This window comes from Lissotriton vulgaris, chromosome 4_1 (assembly GCF_964263255.1).
Source record: "Lissotriton vulgaris chromosome 4_1, aLisVul1.2, whole genome shotgun sequence".
NCBI classification, from domain to species: Eukaryota; Metazoa; Chordata; class Amphibia; order Caudata; family Salamandridae; genus Lissotriton; species Lissotriton vulgaris.
The window spans coordinates 802,225,949-802,245,664 of record NC_141691.1 but is presented as its reverse complement, the minus strand read 5'-3'; the positions used below and the strand labels follow the sequence as shown (position 1 = coordinate 802,245,664).

The 19,716-nt window shown below is 43.8% G+C and overlaps 1 protein-coding gene across 1 annotated transcript in view; it reads right to left on the bottom strand.

The window, feature by feature from the left end:
- The window catches only part of RNF144B (ring finger protein 144B), a 334,233-nt gene that overhangs the window by 128,801 nt on the left and 185,716 nt on the right, over positions 1-19,716 (bottom strand). The window contains exon 3 of the mRNA XM_086965140.1: positions 13,680-13,784. Within this exon, the coding sequence (XP_086821266.1) occupies positions 13,680-13,784 (105 nt within the window). The remainder of the gene's footprint in view (positions 1-13,679; positions 13,785-19,716) is intronic.

The window sequence follows — 19,716 nt, the reverse complement described above, 5'->3', positions numbered from 1 at the left end:
GTACCTTAGGCAGTGTGTACCGTACTGGTGTTCTGGGATTCTGATTATTCAAAAAGAGAAACTCATTGTGGCTAATGTAGCCTTGTTCCTCTGCGTTTTTAGTAATAACTTGTATCAGATTCTTTATCTCATTGAGAGGGTTATGTGCCAAGGGTTCATAATGGGCCGCATTGTTGAGCTGGCGCCTAATCTCTAGGTCATATGCTGTCTTGTCTTGGATGGCAATTCCACCACCCTTGTCACAGGGTTTTATGATAATTGTGTCAATATCTTTGAGTGTGAGAAGGCTTTCTCTTTCTTTAAGACTAATGTTGCAAGGGACATACCTTTGTTTTGTTTTTTAGTTTTTCCAGGTCTTTGAGTACTACATTTTCAAAACAGACCACTTCAGGGGGAAGTGACCCCATGGGGGGATTGAAGATAGACTTAGAGCGTAAGTTAGTGGTGTCATAGTTGGGAGTGGATGCTCTATTAAGAAAGAACGCTTTTAGTCTGATTTTCCTGAAAAATTGGAAGATTTCAATCTGTATATTAAACCAATTAGGTATTTCAGTAGGGACTTAACACAGTCTCTTGCTTAGAAGGGAGATTTCAGTAGAGTCTAACTGATGGCTGGTGAGATTAAAAATGGGGATCTGCTCATTGGTGAGTGCAGGCATCGTGTTTCCAGTTTCAATGGTACCTAATATTGGTTGCCCCACTGGTAAAATTTCCGTTGAGTTTGACGTTCGTCTGGTTGGAAATTGTATCTTGGTTTGTTCCTCCCTCTCTCTCCCTGGAAAGGTTGGGTCTCTCTCTAAAAAAATTGGGGTATTGGGAGCTGAGCTGGGGCCTGCGCCTGGGTCTGAGGAGTCAGAATCAGCTGAGGCGTCAGAGAAGGTAACTGGCTGCCTGTTTTTAAATCTACCCCAAGTTCCTGCTTGTTTTTGTGAGAATTGGGGGTTTGTGAAGTAATCATCTCTTGGGTATGGGTACGTTTTCTCCTTACTATAATTCTTTATGTCCTTTGTGACCTTGGTCGCCCTTTTATGGTGCTAAAATTTATGAAAATCAGAGATGGTCTTTTCAAGCTTATCAAGAACAGTTCTTGCGTCTGCTAAACTATCTAATTCTAGGATAGCCTTCTCTAATTCCAGTATTTCCTCAAGTTCTTTTTTCTGTGTTCCAAAGCAGTGTCTATGCCTAAGACCATCCACTGGCGAGAACACGTAGTGCCTATATGTGCAAAGCCATTTTTAAATTTGTAAAAAATGGCTGGGGTGTTACGTACTTGTAGGCCTAAGGGTATAATATCTGCTTTCAGATATTCTGTAAGCATGCGGGCATGCAGTTCAGTGTGCATATGCTTTTTCTTAAGGTGTTCCAATCCCGTTATCTTGTCTGTAGCTACATCAGTTGGTGCTACTGCCAGTGTTAAGGTTTGGAACGAAGAGGGGCCACTTATAATTTTAGCAATGTAATCTTCTGTGTAGGTAGGGATAACTGGATTGGACATTATGCAAAACAGATATGTAGGCAGAGAAAAGCCAGGTTGGCTTAGTGGAAATATGATTTAAGTGCACAGTGATTTGCAGAAAACAACACACTAGTGGTGGTAACCGTTGCAGTGTAGCCACTGCACTTAAGATATGTATAAGAACAAGGGGACCCCACAATACTATGTCCTAGGGTAGTAAAAGTTTCAGGAAACAAGGGTCTAGGTGAGGCCTAAAGTGGTCCTCTTAGTAGCTACGGCTACCAATAACTATAAGGAGCGTGACTCTCTAGAAGTAAAATGTAAACTGAATCCTAACCGGACTCAGAAAGCAATGTATGTGTGGACACAAGCTTTTAGAATGACATTACATTTTATTAACATCATAAAAAGGAGTATCATTCAGTTACTTACAAGTAGTTCTGGTTCTCACACAGACAAGTAGAGGTGCGTGAAGTGAAGGTGCTCTTGTGACAAATAAAAAATGTTTACATTGCATTGGAAACACTATACAAAACTCCTAATTAAATTAATACAGTAAAGGAGTTTTGATTGTGAGGTCGACGGCGTTTCGATCTTATAACATTAAGATCATCATCAGGACAATTTGTGTGAGCAAGTAGAATCTAAACTAGAGAAAAGAAACACATAATTTGAACCTGTGTCCATGTATATAAATCCACAAGCACTTACTTAGCTAGTCGGGAAGACAAAATTAGGGTACGCGGTTTAAAAACTCAAAGTCAGGAGGGAGGACTGGGTAGGTCAGTGAACCTCAAACAAGAATCTTTCAGAACCTATACACATGTATATTAATCCACAAGAACTTTGTTCGCTAATCATGAAGACAAAATTAAGGTGCGCAGATTCAGAATTCTAGAAGTATAGAGAGAGGACTATGCGAGTCAGTGGACCTCCAACATGAATCTTCCAGAACGAATCATACGTTAGGAAAAGTGGCAGCGAGACAAGAGTAGTGAAAGAAGTAAAGCAGGAGAATGCCAAGCAGTGGAAGAAGTAAAGCAGACGAATGCCAGTTCTCTGGTGGAGCGAATAGGCTCTGGGAGACGGTAACGTAGGAGGAGAAGGGTGAATCAGAGAGGTGAGTGCTACCAAGGCACAGGAAAGTGCTGCGTGTAAGATTGTTAAGATCCCATGCAAGGGGAGTGGTTGGGTGAAGCACGAAGGGCCGCAAGGCGAGGAGCAAGGTCCAGGATAAACTTACTTCCAGAAGGATTCAATCGGCGTAAATCATGAGGGTCCGGAGTATAATGTGAGAACGCGTAGCTTTCTTGTAGATATATGTGGGTCAGGGGAAGGAAGATTAGCGCCAGAAGGGCAATATGTGGGTGGTGTGCGCATTTTAAAAAGCGGGGGGGCGAGGGAGGGGAGAAGTGGAAGGAGAGGGGAAACTTACCTGAGTAGGAGCTTGCTCTGTAGCTCTCAGAAGGCGCTAGAGGCTGGAATTTAATCCAGGGTAGCCGCGTGGTGCGCCTGAGTTGGGCGGAGCCACGTTAGTAGGTCCAGGGCCGTAATTAGGAAGGGTTGGGGGCATCTGAAAGGGTAAGACTAGTATTTAATAACAGGGGTGCCCAAGAGAGGCAGGAGCGGGTGTTACAAAGTGCTGTAAGTACATACTGAATGAAGGCTGAATCGTCTGTGTCAGTCAGTTAATGGCGCCGCTGTTCGCATGGATGCGGGAATGCGGCTGGAGGTAGTGAGAGGCTCCTATTAATGGGAGCACAGTGAAGTAATGCACATGTGTCTAACGGAGACAGTGAAGTCCTGCGCATGTGTCTAGAAGGAGGAGTCTAGAAAGAGACAAAGAGCTGTTGGAGTAGCAGACGGAGGCCATTTTGGATGGGGGAAAGTAAACCAATTTTGGCCAGTGGCCATTGAATTGGCCTGGGGAGTGAATTGAGGTCACAGTAAAACGTACAAATGTGAATATAAACAATATTAACATTATTAATGCAGATGTTAAGGAGGCACACTTGAAAACTATGATGGATTGGTACCTGCTCTGTTTGAGGTGGAAAAAAGCACAGAGCACAAGGAACCAACAAAGCCCATTTAGTTTGTTAGGAAAGCCCTCACTCACCGACCTGGTCGGTGACTTGCTTCATCATCGGGCCCCACCGGGTGTGACCGAATGCCACCCCGGTGTGCTGCGACGCCAGAATTACTGCGGAGCTGGTCTTGTGAGGGTGGGAGGGCTATGTGAAAAATTACGTGGATAGTGTGAAGTGGTGACTTAAAATTGCCTTGTATGTATCAAAAAAATATAGTTTGGGGACTAAGAGTGTCCATGACTCTCCCTATCTCTCTTGTTGTTTATGAGGATTGGTACCTGCACCATGCCAAATTACTACGAGTCTTTTCCTGCTACCTCCGATAGGTGTTGGAGGGGGTGCGGGCTACTAGGAGACTATCAACACATATGGTGCGATTGCCTGACTATCCGCCCCTTTTGGGAGGAGATATTAGCTCACATAAAAGATATATTGGGATATCCCATCCCTACTACCATGGCAGGCGTCCTTTTGGGGCTTGACAACCCCTCCCTAGAACACCAGACCCGAGCTGATGAAGCAATTATGTGGCTATGTATTGGAGCAGCTAAGATTACTTTTGGGGCCGCCTGGAAGAGAAAGGAGGCTCCGGCCATTTCCCTTTGGCACTTTTGCTTATGGAAATTGCTCAGCTTAAAGCGGATGTCTGGCATTTTCAGAGATAACTACAAGAACTTTGAGTTTAAGTGCGGCCCCCAGCTGCCTTCCTTTCGCGAGGCCTTCCATCTGCTGTATATCCTGCCTCCACAAGGGCTCTTCATCTCTTTCAATTTTGATTAGAGTCCTAGTGTCATGTGACTTCTTCATTGTGAGAGTGTCGCTGCCACCACGGGGAGGGTGAGGGGTGGGTTTAAGGGGGTGTTATGTTGTTTTTTATCCAGTTCCTTTTACATCTGAGATAAGTTGTTATATGATTAATGCTTATTTTGTGTCATATATGTCATGTTTCTGACATGAAGAGACTGTTTCTGTGGAGAATAGATGACACTCTGTGCAAGTGCTTTATCTGAACTGGAATCAGAAAAGACTAACTTCAAGCTTCATTATGTTGAGAAATTGTACCCTCAACTCGAACCGCTCTATGCGGGTGGAGCTTGATTTATATTGGACATTGCACCTTTTTGGCCTTTATACTATTGCTGCACTACTTTGCTCCCCTGCGTGGGATGCTGCCCTGGTACTATCTCATAGGTATGATGCAAAACCTTAATAAAAATATCATTGAGAAAAAAAATGATTAATATAAAAAAAGAAGCGATGCGCATATGTCTTAAGGAGACAGTGAAGTACTGTGCATGTGTCTAGAAAGAGACAAATGGCTATTGGAGTTCTGGCCGACGGCCATTTTGGATGAGAGAAATTAAAACCAAGGAGGACATTGGCCATTGAATTGGCCTGGGGAGAGAAATGAGGTTGCAGTAAAACACAGATGTGAATACAAACAATATTACAATTATTAATACCAAAAGCAAAAGGCGGAGAGAAAAGCATATTCATTAGCAGATGTATTGGAGGAGCAAATGAATTGGAGGAGCAATAACGGGGAATGCTCACAGAATCATGTTCCATTCGTCAGCTGTGTTCAGACCACTTTCTATGGAGCGAAAGTTAAATATCCATTAACATTCCAGTCTGTTTAAGATGGGCATTGGGTCTCCACCTCTGTTGTTTTGATCGACCATGTTGATTATTTGACACCGAAGATCTTGTTCTGAGTGTCCTTTTTCCATGTATTGTTCCACGAGAGGGGCAGTCGTGACTTGACAACGAATTCTGCTTTGGTGCTGGCATATCCTTGCTTTTACTTTTTGCGTAGTTTGGACAATATAAGGGCGGTTACAAGGACATTGAATACAATAAATTACATTGGTAGAGTTGCAATTTGTAAAGAAATCCAAGTTTTTTGTGACATTGCCATACAGGAAGATTTTTGTGTTGCTAGTGAAAGGGCATGCAGCACAATTACCACGTTTGAAGTGGCCTGTTACAGGCGGTAGACCAAGGAAGAACTGTAAGGTGTTGTCTTTTCTAGAAGGTTTTTAAACTCGGACTAAATGTTCTTTAACGTTGGGTCCTCTTGAATGAGAATAGTGGTGCCTCATTGGTAAATAAGCACACCACACGTATTTTGCCCTTCTGGCGCTAATCTTCCTTCCCCTGCCCCACAGATATCTGCAAGAAAGCTACGCGTTCTCACATTATACTCCAGACCCTCATGATTTACGCCAATCGAATCCTTCTGGAACTAAGTTTGTCCTGGACCTTGCTCCCCGCCTTGCGGCCCTTCGTGCTTCACTCCACCACTCCCCTTGCATGGGATCTTAGCAATCTCACACGCAGCACTTTCCTGTGCCGTGGTAGCACTCACCTCTCTGATTCAACCTTCTCCTCCTACGTTACCGTCACCCAGCGCTTATTCGCTCCACCAGTGAACTGGCATTCTTCTACTTCACTTCTTCCACTACTCTTGGCATTCTCCTGCTTTACTTCTTCCACTACTCTTGGCTCGCTGCCACTTTTCCTAAAATAGGATTGGTTCTGGAAGATTCATGTTGGAGGTCCACTGAGCCACACAGTCCTCCCTCTATACGTCTAGAATTCTGAAACAGCAAACCTTAGTTTTGTCTTCATGATTAGCGAACTAAGTTCTTGTGAATTCATATACATGTATATAGGTTCTGTAAGATTCTTGTTTGAGGTTCACTGGCCTACCCAGTCCTCCATCCTGACTTCAAGAGTTTTTAAACTGCGCACCCTAATTTTGTCTTCACGACTAGTTAACTAAGTGCTTGTGGATTGATATACATGGACACAGGTTCAAATTATGTGTTTCTTTTCTCTTCTTTAGATTCTACTAGCTCACACAAATTGTCCTGATGATGATCTTAATGTTATGAGATCGAAACGCTGTCGACCTCACAATCAAAACTCCTTTACGGTATTAATTTAATTAGGAGTTTGTACAGTGTTTCCAATGTGATGTAAAGTTTTTTATTTGTCACAAGAGCACCTTCACTTGTCTATGTGTGAGCACCAGAACTACTTGTAAATAACTGAATGATACTCCTTTTTATAATGTTAATAAAATGTGATGTCATTCTAAAAGCTCGATTCCACACATACATTGCTTAGTGAGTCCGGTTAGGATTCAGTTTACATTTTACTTCTAGAGAGTAACACTGCTAGTAATTGGTAGCCGTAGCTACCTAGGCACTAAGGCTTTATTCTTTATGCAAGACTGCATATCTGAAAGAGGTGCTACCACCTATATCAAGGAAAGCCTTGATAACCTCCCTTCTTAAACATGGCAGGGGCGTACATGAACAAATGTTCAGACTATCATCAATACTGAACATTGATTGCAAAACCCTTAGCCAAGCACATATTTAGGATATTACCACCCATCATACACTTGAATTAAAGTAGATTTTTACCAGCTTGAAATACCTCCCCAAATACGAGTTGCCTGTTCTATATAGATAGGCTGACAACGACAATGGCCCCATGGTCAAGTGATGTTTGCTGTGGATATGGAGGTCTTTGAAATGGTAGCTGGAGTTACATTTGTTAAATGTCATAAGAAATGTTTTTGCAGACACCATGGTGAAACTTATCGTGATGCTGTATGCTGCCCGGACTGCAAGGGTCCAAACTGGTCAAGTGACTTCAGACGCTCAGTATTAACAGCAGACCGAAACAAGGGTGCCCTACATCCTCACTGAATTTCGCACTGGCCAGGAAAACTCTTGCAAAAATAGTGCGAGCCAAAGAAAGGAAAAGGCCTACTCATTTCAGGCATAGCTCAAACCATTTCATTATAGGCTGATGACATTTCATTGTACTTGAGGTTTCCCGGCACTTGACTAGATCAGGTCATTGACACCCAAAGCAATTCTGAGTGGTCTTGGGCTTGAAAGTAAATTGGTCTGAATCTTTCCCAATCAAGACCAAATAAGAAGAGACGGTCTAGTCCATATCAAATCACACCATTAAATGGGAGTAACAAACATTTAGTTGCTTCCGTATCTAAATATATTTTGCTGATACAGCCTTGAGCAACACTGGCAGTACTAGCGTCTCTTAAAGGCACTGCTGCTTTCTGGAAAGTCTTACCCATTTTGGTTACAGACAAGAGACCACAGGCCCGAATGTGGCTTTATTGCGACTGTTATGCCATTTTATCATATTAAGAGGCATACCTGATATTTAAACAACTGGATACTTCATTGCTTTTGCTGGTCTGGACAAGGACAGAGTACCATTGCATAATCTTTGACTCCTTGCTTTGGAGGGAGGCTTATTAGTACCAGACTATGATTTTTATTACCTAGCATCATAATTACACTGATTGGCCATGTGGTAACTTGCTAACTCCCCTTTATTAAAGCGCATTATGTGTCACTGGAATTTCTACTATATACAATTGTGAACATGAATCTCAAAGACTTTTGGGAGTAAAGAACACAACTACCTAGAAGGACCGAAAATTGCAGGATGCAGAGTTTAAGGAAGGCAGCCACTAAAACGACATGCGTCCCTAAAGTTTCGATCCCTGCTATAAATGCACCGAAGGGAGATAGATTTGCATGCAGCATCTGAAAAGTTGAAAATCTCTAAAATGATGGAGGCCTGCCAACATTTAAGGCCTTAGGCAGAATCACAGGGTGTCTAAAGGGAAGTTCCATGGATATGGTAGAATACTCAGGACCTTACAGTACACCTGGAGGAAGGGAGTCTCCAGAGAATCACCTACATACAGCATTCTACGCTTACTGCTCACCATAGGAAACAGGAGAAGAGAAGGAGTGAACTCCACTTTAGAAGGCACACATTAATAAAAAGAATTCGGACTTGTCAGACCGACTAGAAATGATCGACCGATCTCGAATAGACTGCAATGAGGGAGACTAAAGGCTAATTTTAAGCGAAACGTAAGGATCAAAGTTCAACAATTTAACTATCTATAGCAGTGGTTCTTAATCTGTGGTCCGAAGACCCCTGGGGCTCCAAGAGGTCTGGCCTACTATGGGGGTCCATGACTATGTTACCTAATTAAATAAAATTCAAAATAATACATTAAAACGAATAACGTGTATTCAAATGAAGCAAAATATGAAAATGCCATTACCTTTTTATTTCACAAAAATTATATATTATGATTACACTGCTCTGTTATTCACATTGTCCTTCCTCCAGTTACAGCACCCAGCATGGAACACAATGGGTCAGCCCACTTCAACCACTGACTAACCTCACTGTGAGTGACAGCATACTGCTCTTTTACAAGGAGCAAAGTCATTTCCTTCAGTACCAGGGACTACTTTGGCGTTACATACTTTTGCGTTTATCCATTTTTTGCCCATCATCTTCTTAAATAATACAATTTTGAAAAAATATGAAAAAAGAAAAACACAATCATTGGCAAAGCCAAAAGGCTGACAGCCAACACCAGAAGTACTTACTGGCTTTGCCAGTGCTTGCTTATTATGAATGAGCAATTTACCGCTAGCTGTCCGGTTGAAAACTGCAAGCTGTCAGAAGTGAGTGAGAATTGAGGGCAGGGGAAAAGTCATCGTTCGGGTAAGTTAACTTTGAATTATTAACTCTGGGATGTACATGCCTAACAGACCAAATCACTCAATCTCTTTGTGACGGCCTCCATAAACACAAAAAAGTAAGCCACAAACTGAAAAGGTGTTTTCTATGTAAACTTAACAAAACTGTCTACTTTATTTCAAACATATTGTGTGATTACGGAGAATACATTTAAGAGGTAAGCTAGTCGTTCATGCATAGGAGGGGGAATGATACAGCTAAGATAATACGAGAGAAATATTCCTTTCAGCGAAGCCAAAGTCCACTCTAGGTACTTTGTAAAGAAGTGGTAACAATGGGAAAGCAGAAAGATGCACTGTCATGCCTGATCTAAAGGACAACATTCAGCCGCGGCTCCTCTGCTAAGGCGGAGGAGAATCGCCCCACAGAGTTCACAGAAAAAATAAAATCACACAATGTTAATAACATTACGTTATTATCATTTTGTTTTTTGTATGGAGCCCGAGACAGACTAGGGCGGGGCGGGTTTGGCGATCCCCACAACAAGGAGGAGTGGTTGCTGCACCATAAGTATGCGTGACGGTTTGGCTGGCCAAACCGTCATGTGCACTCAGCATGTTCTCCATCTGGCTGTATTGCAAGAGAGGGTTGAGAACATGCACAGGCTCCCAAGTCCCTGTCTGAGCGCCGAACCAGGGCGCTCAGACCAATCATGACGCTGCAGTCATGCTGGTGACAGCAGCGTCATGATTGGCTAGGGGAGTCTGAGAGCTTGTGTGCTTTCGACTTCTTAGAGACTATAGAAGAGGATAGAGGAGAGGCGGCGACTGGCAGGTAAGTGAGCTTTTCTTTTCTTTATTTTTTTGTTAATTCCCCCGCCCCACCACGACATTTCCCTAGGGGCCGCTCCTTGCAACACTCACAATCAGGTTCTCATGGAGTGAGAATTCAGAAATAAAGCCAATTATCCCTCACTAGGTGTAGTGGGTGCCCGCTTTAGTTACGGCTATGTCAAAGAAATAATATGCCAAGCTTTCGCATCAGGTGTATGTTTAGTCATGCTAGCAAAATAATATTTTGTTGTATTACCTTGCGTTGCATTTTCCTTCATATTGTGAAACTTGGAATTGTGAGTTTAGAAATTAAAATAAAACTGAAGTTACATAATGTAAAGAAATGACAGAGCAATATGAACAGCCTATGCACTGCTTGAGGATAAACAACAATCTTCAATTATATCAAATTTTGGTGCTTTGAGACAGTTTTACCTGTTGTCGGAACCAAGGTTTATGCATGTTACAGAGATATCAAGAAACCTCGCGAATGGTGTGGCAGCTATTTCATTTAGTCTGTCTGCACATTTTGGTGCCTCCAATTCTACACTTATAATGACTTTTGTAAAACATGAATCCATTGTTGGTGCTGTACCTATAGTATGTGAGCAAAGCCTGCCTGATGCGGCCTTGTGTACACTGGGACAGTTTCCACGAGACTGTCTGAGAAATATAATAAGCATTGGCCAAGGCAATAGGGCTGGCCGTGGCAAGACTTGTGATGGTTAATTTTGTTTTAATGTTGATTGCAGAACATAAATATGCAATGTGCTTTAAGTAATGAAATACATTTAAAAAATGTTCACTGGAGTGGCCATTCTACTAGTGATGTGTTTTAAAAATAATAAGACTTTCAGTGATGCCATGCATTTTGTTATTAATATTTGTTAAGGAGACCAGAGTAAATCACCACAAACACTCAAATCGCAGGCATCTACAATGCTACTTAAACACCTTGAAACTTGAAGAAAATAAACAGACAAAAATAAAATCACAATGGAAATAGCTGGTAATTAAATGTAATAAACAAAATGAATAAAATACAAAAGCACACTTTAAACAAGCTTTATTAGTGAAGAGATATGAACTATTTCTAGGTGGAAGTGAACAATGTGCCTAGGCTTGATGCAGTTGCTCAAAGAGAAGGTAGCCAATGGTAAAGTGGTCTGACCCATATCCCCCTGCTGTATGCTAGGTTGGGTGGAAGTAAACCATGAATGACAAAAAAGTTAGGGTGGTAGACGAGAGTATTGAGGAGTGTCAGAGTGTAGTGTAGTATCGTGGAGTGGAGTGAAGAGTCAGTGTTGAGTGGCATAGAGTTTCGTAGAGTGTAGTGGCATATAGTGGAGTAGGTGGTCATAGAGAGGGGTGCGTAGAGGGAGTGGTGTAGAGTTGCGCAGAACTTAGTGGCATGAAGTGGAATAAAGCATAGAGTGTCCTGAGTGTTGTGGAGTGGAGTAAAGTGTCACAGTAGAGAGGTATAGAGTGTTGTAGAGTGGAGTGGAGTATTGTAGAGTGGAGTGCCAGAGTGCAGCTTCGGAGAGAGGTGTAGAGAGAATTTCGTAGAGTGGAGGGCCATAAAGTGGAGTGTCAAGAGTGCTGTGGAGTGGCACAGAGTGCAGTATCATGGCGTGACGTAGAGGAAATTGTGTTGAGTGCAGTACAGTGGAGTAGCCTAGAGTGTAGTGTCATAGTACAGAGTGTCATAGAGTGGTGTTTTGTAGAGTCAAGTAGAGGGAATTCCATAGAGTTGTGTCGTAGAGTGGCATAGTATCACAAAATGGCAGAGTGGAGTGGAGGGGAGGGGACTAGAGTGGAGGGAAGTGGAGCAGGCTGGAGAGGAGTGGATAGGAGCGGAGAGGCGTAGAGTGGATTAAAGTGGCGCAGAGTGGATTGGCAGTGTAGTAGAGTGGCGTGGAGTGGCGTAGAGTGGAGTGTCGTTCTGTGTTATAGAGTGGCCCCAGAGTAAAGTGGCACGCATTTTCGTAAAGTGGACTGGTATAAAATGGAGTAGAGCGAAGTGGCATAGAGTGGAGTAAAGTGTCATTGACTAGAGTGGAGTGCTGCAAAGTGGAGTGGTGGTAGAGTGAAGCGGAATGGAGTGGAGTGGCACAGAGTGGAGCAAAGAGGCAGGAAGTGTCAGAGTGGCATAGAGTGAAGTTGAGGGGCGTAGAGTGAAGGGGCATAGAGTGGAGGGGGTAGAGTGGATTACATTTGCGTAGAGTGAAGTAAAGTGTATTAGAGTGGAGTGGAGTACAGTGTCATAGAGCAGAATGTCAGTGCGTGGTAGAGTGCACTGGCATATAGTAGAGTGAAGTGGCATAGAGTAGAGGGGCAAAGAGTGGAGTGCCGTGGAGTTTGGTAGAGTGGAGCAGAGTAGACTAGAATGGCATAGCGTAGATAAAAGTGTCCAAGTGGAGCGGCATAGTGTGGAGTAGCGTTGAGTGGAATGTCAGAGTGAAATGGCGTAGAGTGAGGTGCTGTAGAGTGAAGTGGAAAACAGTGTTGTGGAGTCTTGCTAAGTAGAGTAGCCCTCCTTAATGTTGTGTGTGCTCCCCATCCTTCCCAGCTTGCCTTCAAAAGCACAGCAACAAAGATATTTTTATTAAGGTATAGCTAAAGAGCAGACTTTAAGGGTTCTTTTTTTTTTTACTTCTGAATTCCACATAATGCATAAAAGCAACAGCTTTTAGGGAGCTGTGGAAGGGCAGCCTGCTGCCCTCACTCAGCTGGCATTTGAGGCAGAAGTTGTACTTCGCATGGCACTTCTAGAGGTCTATAAATCTACTCCCTAGGCTACTGCAGAGGTTCACATTTCTGAATCGTGTGTTAAGTGGATTAGGCAGTGGCAAGCATTTCTCTTTACATTTTGACACTTCCTTAGACTTCTTAAATTCTGTTTCAGAGTTTCCCGAGTGAAAAATGGTTGACTGAGATACCACAAATATCGGTTTGCTTTTCTTCCAGTATTTTAAAATATTTTTTTTACAGATCATTGGCAAGCCTTGCTATAAACGTACTCCTATTATAAAGGGGTGACCTATTCTCTTTGCCAATGAGTTTTTCTCCCTGCTCCTCTCTTCCTCCTTTGAGGTAGACGTAGCCGACAGTGAAGGTAATGCTGAGCAAGCCATAAGTTGTGAAATTAACTATCAATGAAAATAATCTTTGTTCGCTGCTTTGCTAGTTAGGAGTTTGTAGAGCACTTTATGGTGACAAATATTTGCATACTGTCGACCAGTCTGGTGTGCGTTATCTACGTCCACTTTCTTTTTTGTTAGGCAAAAAAAATACTAAAAATCTGAGGCTGTTTTGTTGTAACAGTATGCGCAATACAAATTCGTTGGCCTTATTTTCCATTTACCAAAGCTATAGGTTTGCAAATTAGAACACAACCATTCTGCCCTCAGAATCAAGGCATACCTTGGCTCTGAGCCACTGTGTGTTTATACGTTGGCTTTAACCATGGAGTGTGGCATCTACACAGAAAAAAGAAGTCAGAACTGATCCATCCCATTCAATGCAGGTGTCAACAGCCTACAGATGGTGACAGGTGACACATCCGACCTTCAACTCCAAAAGACTGTACTCTGTATCAAACGCTGAAACTGGCCTCTACCACTGAAGGCAGGTGGCCAGCCATTTTGGTTGTCCGCACATACTAAAGGCTTCTGCCTAGAGGATTGGTTTTGTAACAAAACATACTTAAAGTCATTGAACCACAAGCGCAGCATGCAACAATACCTCTGCGTCTCGAAGGATTCCGCGATGTGGACACACTGTGTCTGGACACGTAATAGGGGAACCGAAACCTTCCTGAACGGCCAACTGCACATACTGTTTTAGGCACTAAAAAATAAAAACACATTATTATTAATAAACACAGAAAGCAGTTCATATGGCATAACATTTGCCAGTCTCAACCAACAGCAGTTGCATAACTAAGTTTTCAAGTCTCCACAAGACAATTATAGTACTGCATTTTTTAACGCGTGCTGCCATAGAGTGCAACTAAAAAAGGCCATTACTGAGGAAGGCTTCCATTTTCAAAAGTTATTACAAAAGTGGATTGGGCCACAAGAAGTTCGTTGTCATGCAAGGAGCAGCTAAAGCATCACTGACGGTCATTACTGTAGAGCGAAGCGTCAATAGCCGCTGGAACTTTGCATTGGCGCTCGTCAGGGGCTTTCGCTGCCAGTGCAAAGTGCAGGTCTTGTGTTGCTGGTCATTGCTGTTCGCGCAAATAGCATGTTCCGATGGAGCTCCATGTTTGCAGCCATCACTGGTGACCGATTCTCAGCACAAAGAGGTCAATTTGCAGTTGTGAGGCGCCTTAACTACTGTACCTTCACCCTTCTTTAGGAGGAGTTCACATTGATGCCAACCAAGGGTCCAGGACCTGGGCATCTCTTGGGTTTCGGGACTCACTCCTGCAGAGGTAAGCAGCAACGGTCAGGATTTTAAAGTTGGTGCTGGTTAGCTGGGCGGTTGCAGGAAAAACTTTGGAAGCTTGCAGTGTCTCTGTAGCTCACAGAGGAGGACAGCCATCTGAGCCTTGGAGTCACTCTGAGTAGCCTGGGTTCAAGGGCGGCAGGTTCGATCTTCCTTCTTCAGACAGCAGGACATTCCTTCTTACCGTGTTCGGATGAGAGGTTCTGAAGATGCCACATCTGTGCCAGCCTTTGTGTGAGCTAATACCCTGACCTACTCCCAAAACTGGTTCTCCTGTGTTTCGCTCCAATCTGTCTAGACTGCCAAAACCAAAGGGAGGCCTGGTGTCAAGTTCCTTTGTATGTGCTGCAGGAGGGGGGCCCTTGAAATGTAATCAGGGCAGGGTGCAGCTCTGAGCCAATCATCTTGTTAGGAAGAGCCCTCACACCTGGGCCTTTTTTTACACAAAACACCACAGGAGAGCCTTTCACAGTCATGTGACCCAGGACACCAGAAAGGCATAGCTGTTTTGAGCAGAACAAATGGCAACTTTCTAAAAGTGGCATTTTCTAAATTATAACTTAAAATCTAACTTTACAATTAAAGAGGATTTTATATTAAATTTTGAGTGTAAAGAGAATATCTCTATTTGGTCCCAAACTAAATTTAGCACATATTAAGTGAAAAAGGGTAGCCCAATGCTAGTCTATGGGAGAGATAGCCTTACAGCAGTGGAAAATGTTGTCAAGAGTTTTTCACTGCCAGGACATGTAAAACGCATCTTACTTTTAAATTACTATGCACCCTGCCCTATGAGTCTTTAGGGCCTACCTTAGCGGTGACTTATAGGTACTGAAACGAAAGGTTTAGGCCTGGTGAAAGGTATATTTTGGCAGGTCAATATGGCATTTTAAAATGGGACCGCAGTCTACAGGTGGCAGGCCTCAGAAATGTTTTAAAAAGCTACTTTGGTGGGTGGCACAATTAGTGCTGCTGCCCCCCACTAGTAGCATTCAGTTTGCAGGTCCTGGGTACATGTAGTACCATATACTATGGACATAAAAGTAAATTAAATGTACCAATCAGGTGTAGGTCAATTTTACCATTTGTTAAGGGGAGAGAGAGCACAGGCATTTTAGCATTGATTAGCAGGGGAAAGGGCATACAGTTCTAAAAGCAAATAAAAATGGGTTCAACAGAGTAAGGCAAAAATCTGGGGTGACCCTCTATAGAGAGCTGGGTACTAATGAGACCTTGCATCTGAACCTAGTCACTGTAAAATAAATAAATACAAGCACATTATCTAGATATGCTGCAGCATTCCGCTTGAAGCATGATGTTTGAATCAGGAAACTGACATCCAGGAATTTAAGGTGAAAAAGAGGGTGGGAAATAGTTTAGTCATCGAGGAAAGAGGAGAGTGTAAAATCTTTATCACATTTAAAGGGCTCCAGCACAGCTGCTTGGACAGGTCTCATCCACAGTCCTTAATGACTGTGAGAAAATGAGGGACAAAGTGGATATGGATAAAACTTAATTTTCTACCATGCCTAACAAACTTTCTTCAGAGGTCATTGAATGTATTAGCTTTTGGTGTATTGTGACATCAACCCTAAATTTTCAAACACACACTGTAATCAGTTCATCTTGATAACCCCAACTTATAAGAAATGTATACAGAAGTAATCTTGACTATTGCTGGTGATAGAGGGGGTCTGATTGAGATTTACATTTTTAGTATGCACATTCTTCAATTTTATTTAACACATCTATCAGATGGACAAGTAAACAGAGTGCTGATGCTGAGTTTCATCAGAATCCTTAACAGGGTAGATGAAAACTGATAAATAAAATATGGCAAATGGAGTAGACATTGGGTAAAACGTAAACAAAATACTTCATCAGTCCAGCAATTTAAAGGGAATACGTTAGTGTAAACATTAGAATTCTTGCTAAAGAGAAACAGGTTCTTAAGCTCATTATCTCCATAAACGATGACCGATGGAACAAGTCTACGAACCTATGTTTATCAAGAATTGTTTTGCTTTATATGAGCAATTATCTAGATGAGGCAGCAGACCACCTGAAGAAGAGTTCTAAAGCTGGACGAATTACTTCTTGAAGGACCTCACACGTTTACAGTTAGAAGTAGAATCTGTAACGAACCAACAATGGCTAATCTGTATATCGGAGCTAAAATGAGCAATTGAGACCCTTATTAAAATGTGAAGGCAGATCTCGATGGAATGCTAAAGATTGCTATAAAGCTTATGCAGAAATAGCTTTGCGGATTCTATTCAACTAAATGTATACGAGGCATTAAAAGAGTACAACCAACCACAGTTAGTCAAAAAATATTAAAGGGAGGTCAGGTCAACTTTATTTCTGTTGAGGGTGCAGATATCATCCTTCTTTACTAGTCTGAGGAGTCAGACAGCAGCGTGCAATAGTCTTCAATGACACCAAGTAAAGGAGTCTGGTAGCTATTGCATCAGAACATCAAGTACTTAATATAGTGCTACAAAAATAATGAAACAGTATCAACAATGTAAGTCTATATAGTCAAGTAGAGGTTTAGTTCCACATATTTGTACCTTGAATACATATATATGAATATGGAGCTTTTCCCCCACATACCATTCCCCCGCATGTTGTTACAACGCGGTTGTTACGACAACAGCGTTGTAACAACGCATTCCATTAACCCGCACGCAAGTCGTAACAACTACTTGCGGAGGGGAGGGCGCTGGATGTTGGATTAGTAAAATTTACTATTCCAACTCCAGTCTGTAGAAAAGTGGGTTTCTGTAGCATTAACACCCCCCCCACCACTTTTTGCCAGACTACTGATGCACGTTTCCTTGGTGTGCCTTGGGTTCCTGTCAATCCGGTTCCCAGGGCCTGTGTTCTTCCCCCAAAACTAACCCAATTGGCACTTATGGCCCCAGGTCAGCCCCTGGCAAATGGTACTACAGGTACCCAGGGCACTGTGACCAGGGAAGACCTCTAAGGGCTGCAGCACTTATTGTGCCACCCTTAGAGGCCCTGTACCCCGAAACTCGCTCACTGCCTTGGCAGGCTGCGTGTCTTGGTGCAAAACAAAGTGAAGAGTCGACTTGGCACACATCCCTGTGTGCCATGCCCACAAAACACTGCCCTGGCATACATCAGTCACCCCTCTAGCTGGGTGTACTATGCCAGTGGTGAGGGTACAGGTGCATGAGCCCTGTACCTCTACAGTACTCGGGTCCATTCCTGGGCACTGTAAGTGCAGTGCTGCCATTAAGAGTATATGGTGTTGAGAGTTTGTCATTACGAACTCCACAGCACCATAATGGCTGCACTGAAGACTGGGAAGTTTGGTACCAAACTTCTCAGCACATTAAACCCACTCTGATGCCAGTGTGGGATTTAATGTAAAATGCACGACAGAGGGCATCTTAGAGATGACCCCTGAAACCCACAACCCGCGTCCTGACTGAGAGGCTGCCTAGGCTGCCACCCAGCAGACATGTTGCTGGACCCCTGGATCGAGAGCCATTCGCTCTTGTGGGTCTGCAACAATGCACATCCTGGGGCGAGGTGCTAGGCCTCCTCCCCCAGGATGGGCAGGGGAAGCTTCAAAGGCATTCTGCCTTTGTAAGCTTCTACAGACCACTTGCTGTACTCAGCAACTGGCCCCCACTGGTTCGGACCCCTACTCTGGTAGGCTGATCGGCGGGAAAACCAAAGTGAGGGAAGGGGGTGTGCCAGCCTCTGCCAAACTTATCCCTCAGGTGGGTGAGGCGAGGTGAATCACAACTCCGGGCTCTTGCCATCTTGAGGATGGGGAGCCCTACCCAATTAGGACTAGGCTCCTGCCCCCTCCCACTGGAGAGTGGCAGGATAGGTAGTGTACCCACCCCAGGGAATGGACCAATTGGTCCCTGACCTTTGCCTACCTTTAACACCCCTAAATTTAGTATTTAGGGGCACCCTGAACCTTCCTTCCTTCCTCAGATCCTGATTCCGAAACTACAAAGAAGAACACGAAGAAAGAAGACCTGTCGTGCAACTGCTAACAGGAGGACGACACCAACTGACTTGGCCCCAGCCCTACCGGCCTGACGACCCTCAAACCTGGTCCTGCTAAACCCCGGCATCTCCTATGGTCAACAACCCCGAAATCCCCGGAGGACCTGACTGCCTTGCTCATCCAAAGACTGGGACTACCACGAGCAGTGGTCCTGTTCAAACAGCAACAACCTCTGGTGCCAGCCAGGAACCGCAAATCCAGCACACTCTGCACCCGCCGAGCCCTGCCCGTGCCTGAGTGGATAAAGACCGCAAGGACGTCCCCCTGGCGACTGTGACCAAGAATCCAACACCCAAGGACCTTCCTCTACGCTCCTGACGACGCCTGAAGCCTCACAACAAGGGACCCCTCCAACTGCGACCAACAGAGGGTAAAATTTCCTGACATCAAGACACCCCTGCACTCAGCGCCCCACAGCCCCCCTGTGCCCAACTCCTGGGTGTCTACCCATCCTACAGCTTCCCAACTTACTCCTCAAAGTGGTGGTCGCACCTGAAGAATCTCCGTCCCCAAGCCTGCAGCCTTTGTTCGTCTTGCAGCTTTCCCATTGAACTCCATTGGGCGCCCCACGGCTAAAAAGCACCCTGCACTCAGCCGCCCAAGTGCCACTGGAAGTGCAGCCACTGTTCTATTCTACTTTCCCACTTGCCCTGTGTAAATGACCAGGAGCTCAACTCCCACAGCCGCGTGGCCTGCCTGCTAGCAGCCACCAACCGAAGGCCCCATACCCGCCATTGGACCTACTCTCGCTGCACCCTGCTGCCCCTGTGCTGCTGAAGGTGCAACTACTGTACCTACCTGAGCCTGTGAGACCCCTGAGTCTATCCCCAGAACCTTAACTCTGCCAGTCGAATACTTACCTGAAAGCTGATAACTTGCATTTTCTCCATAGGGTAACATTGACTGGTTTTCACTTGGAAATTCTTCTAAGTGTTCTAGTTTTGAACCTTTGAAATATTCACTAAAAATCCTCCGATCAACGATAATGAAATTACTCACCTGTAACCAGGAGACATCCCAGTGCTGGATCTTTGTGCCCAGCACTGACCCTAAAAAGTAATTATAACTGTGATTTTCCGATAACCTGATTTTCCTCCATAGGATAACATTGCCTGTTTTTTCCAGAAATTCTTCTAAGTGTCGATTTTTTAAACATACAAATATTCCTTTAAAAATCGCCTGTGTAACAAAAACGATTTCTTTCAACTGTTTACAGGAGATGCACCAGGGCTGAATCCAGGATCCAGCCCGGAGTAAGAAATACATATGTAAAGT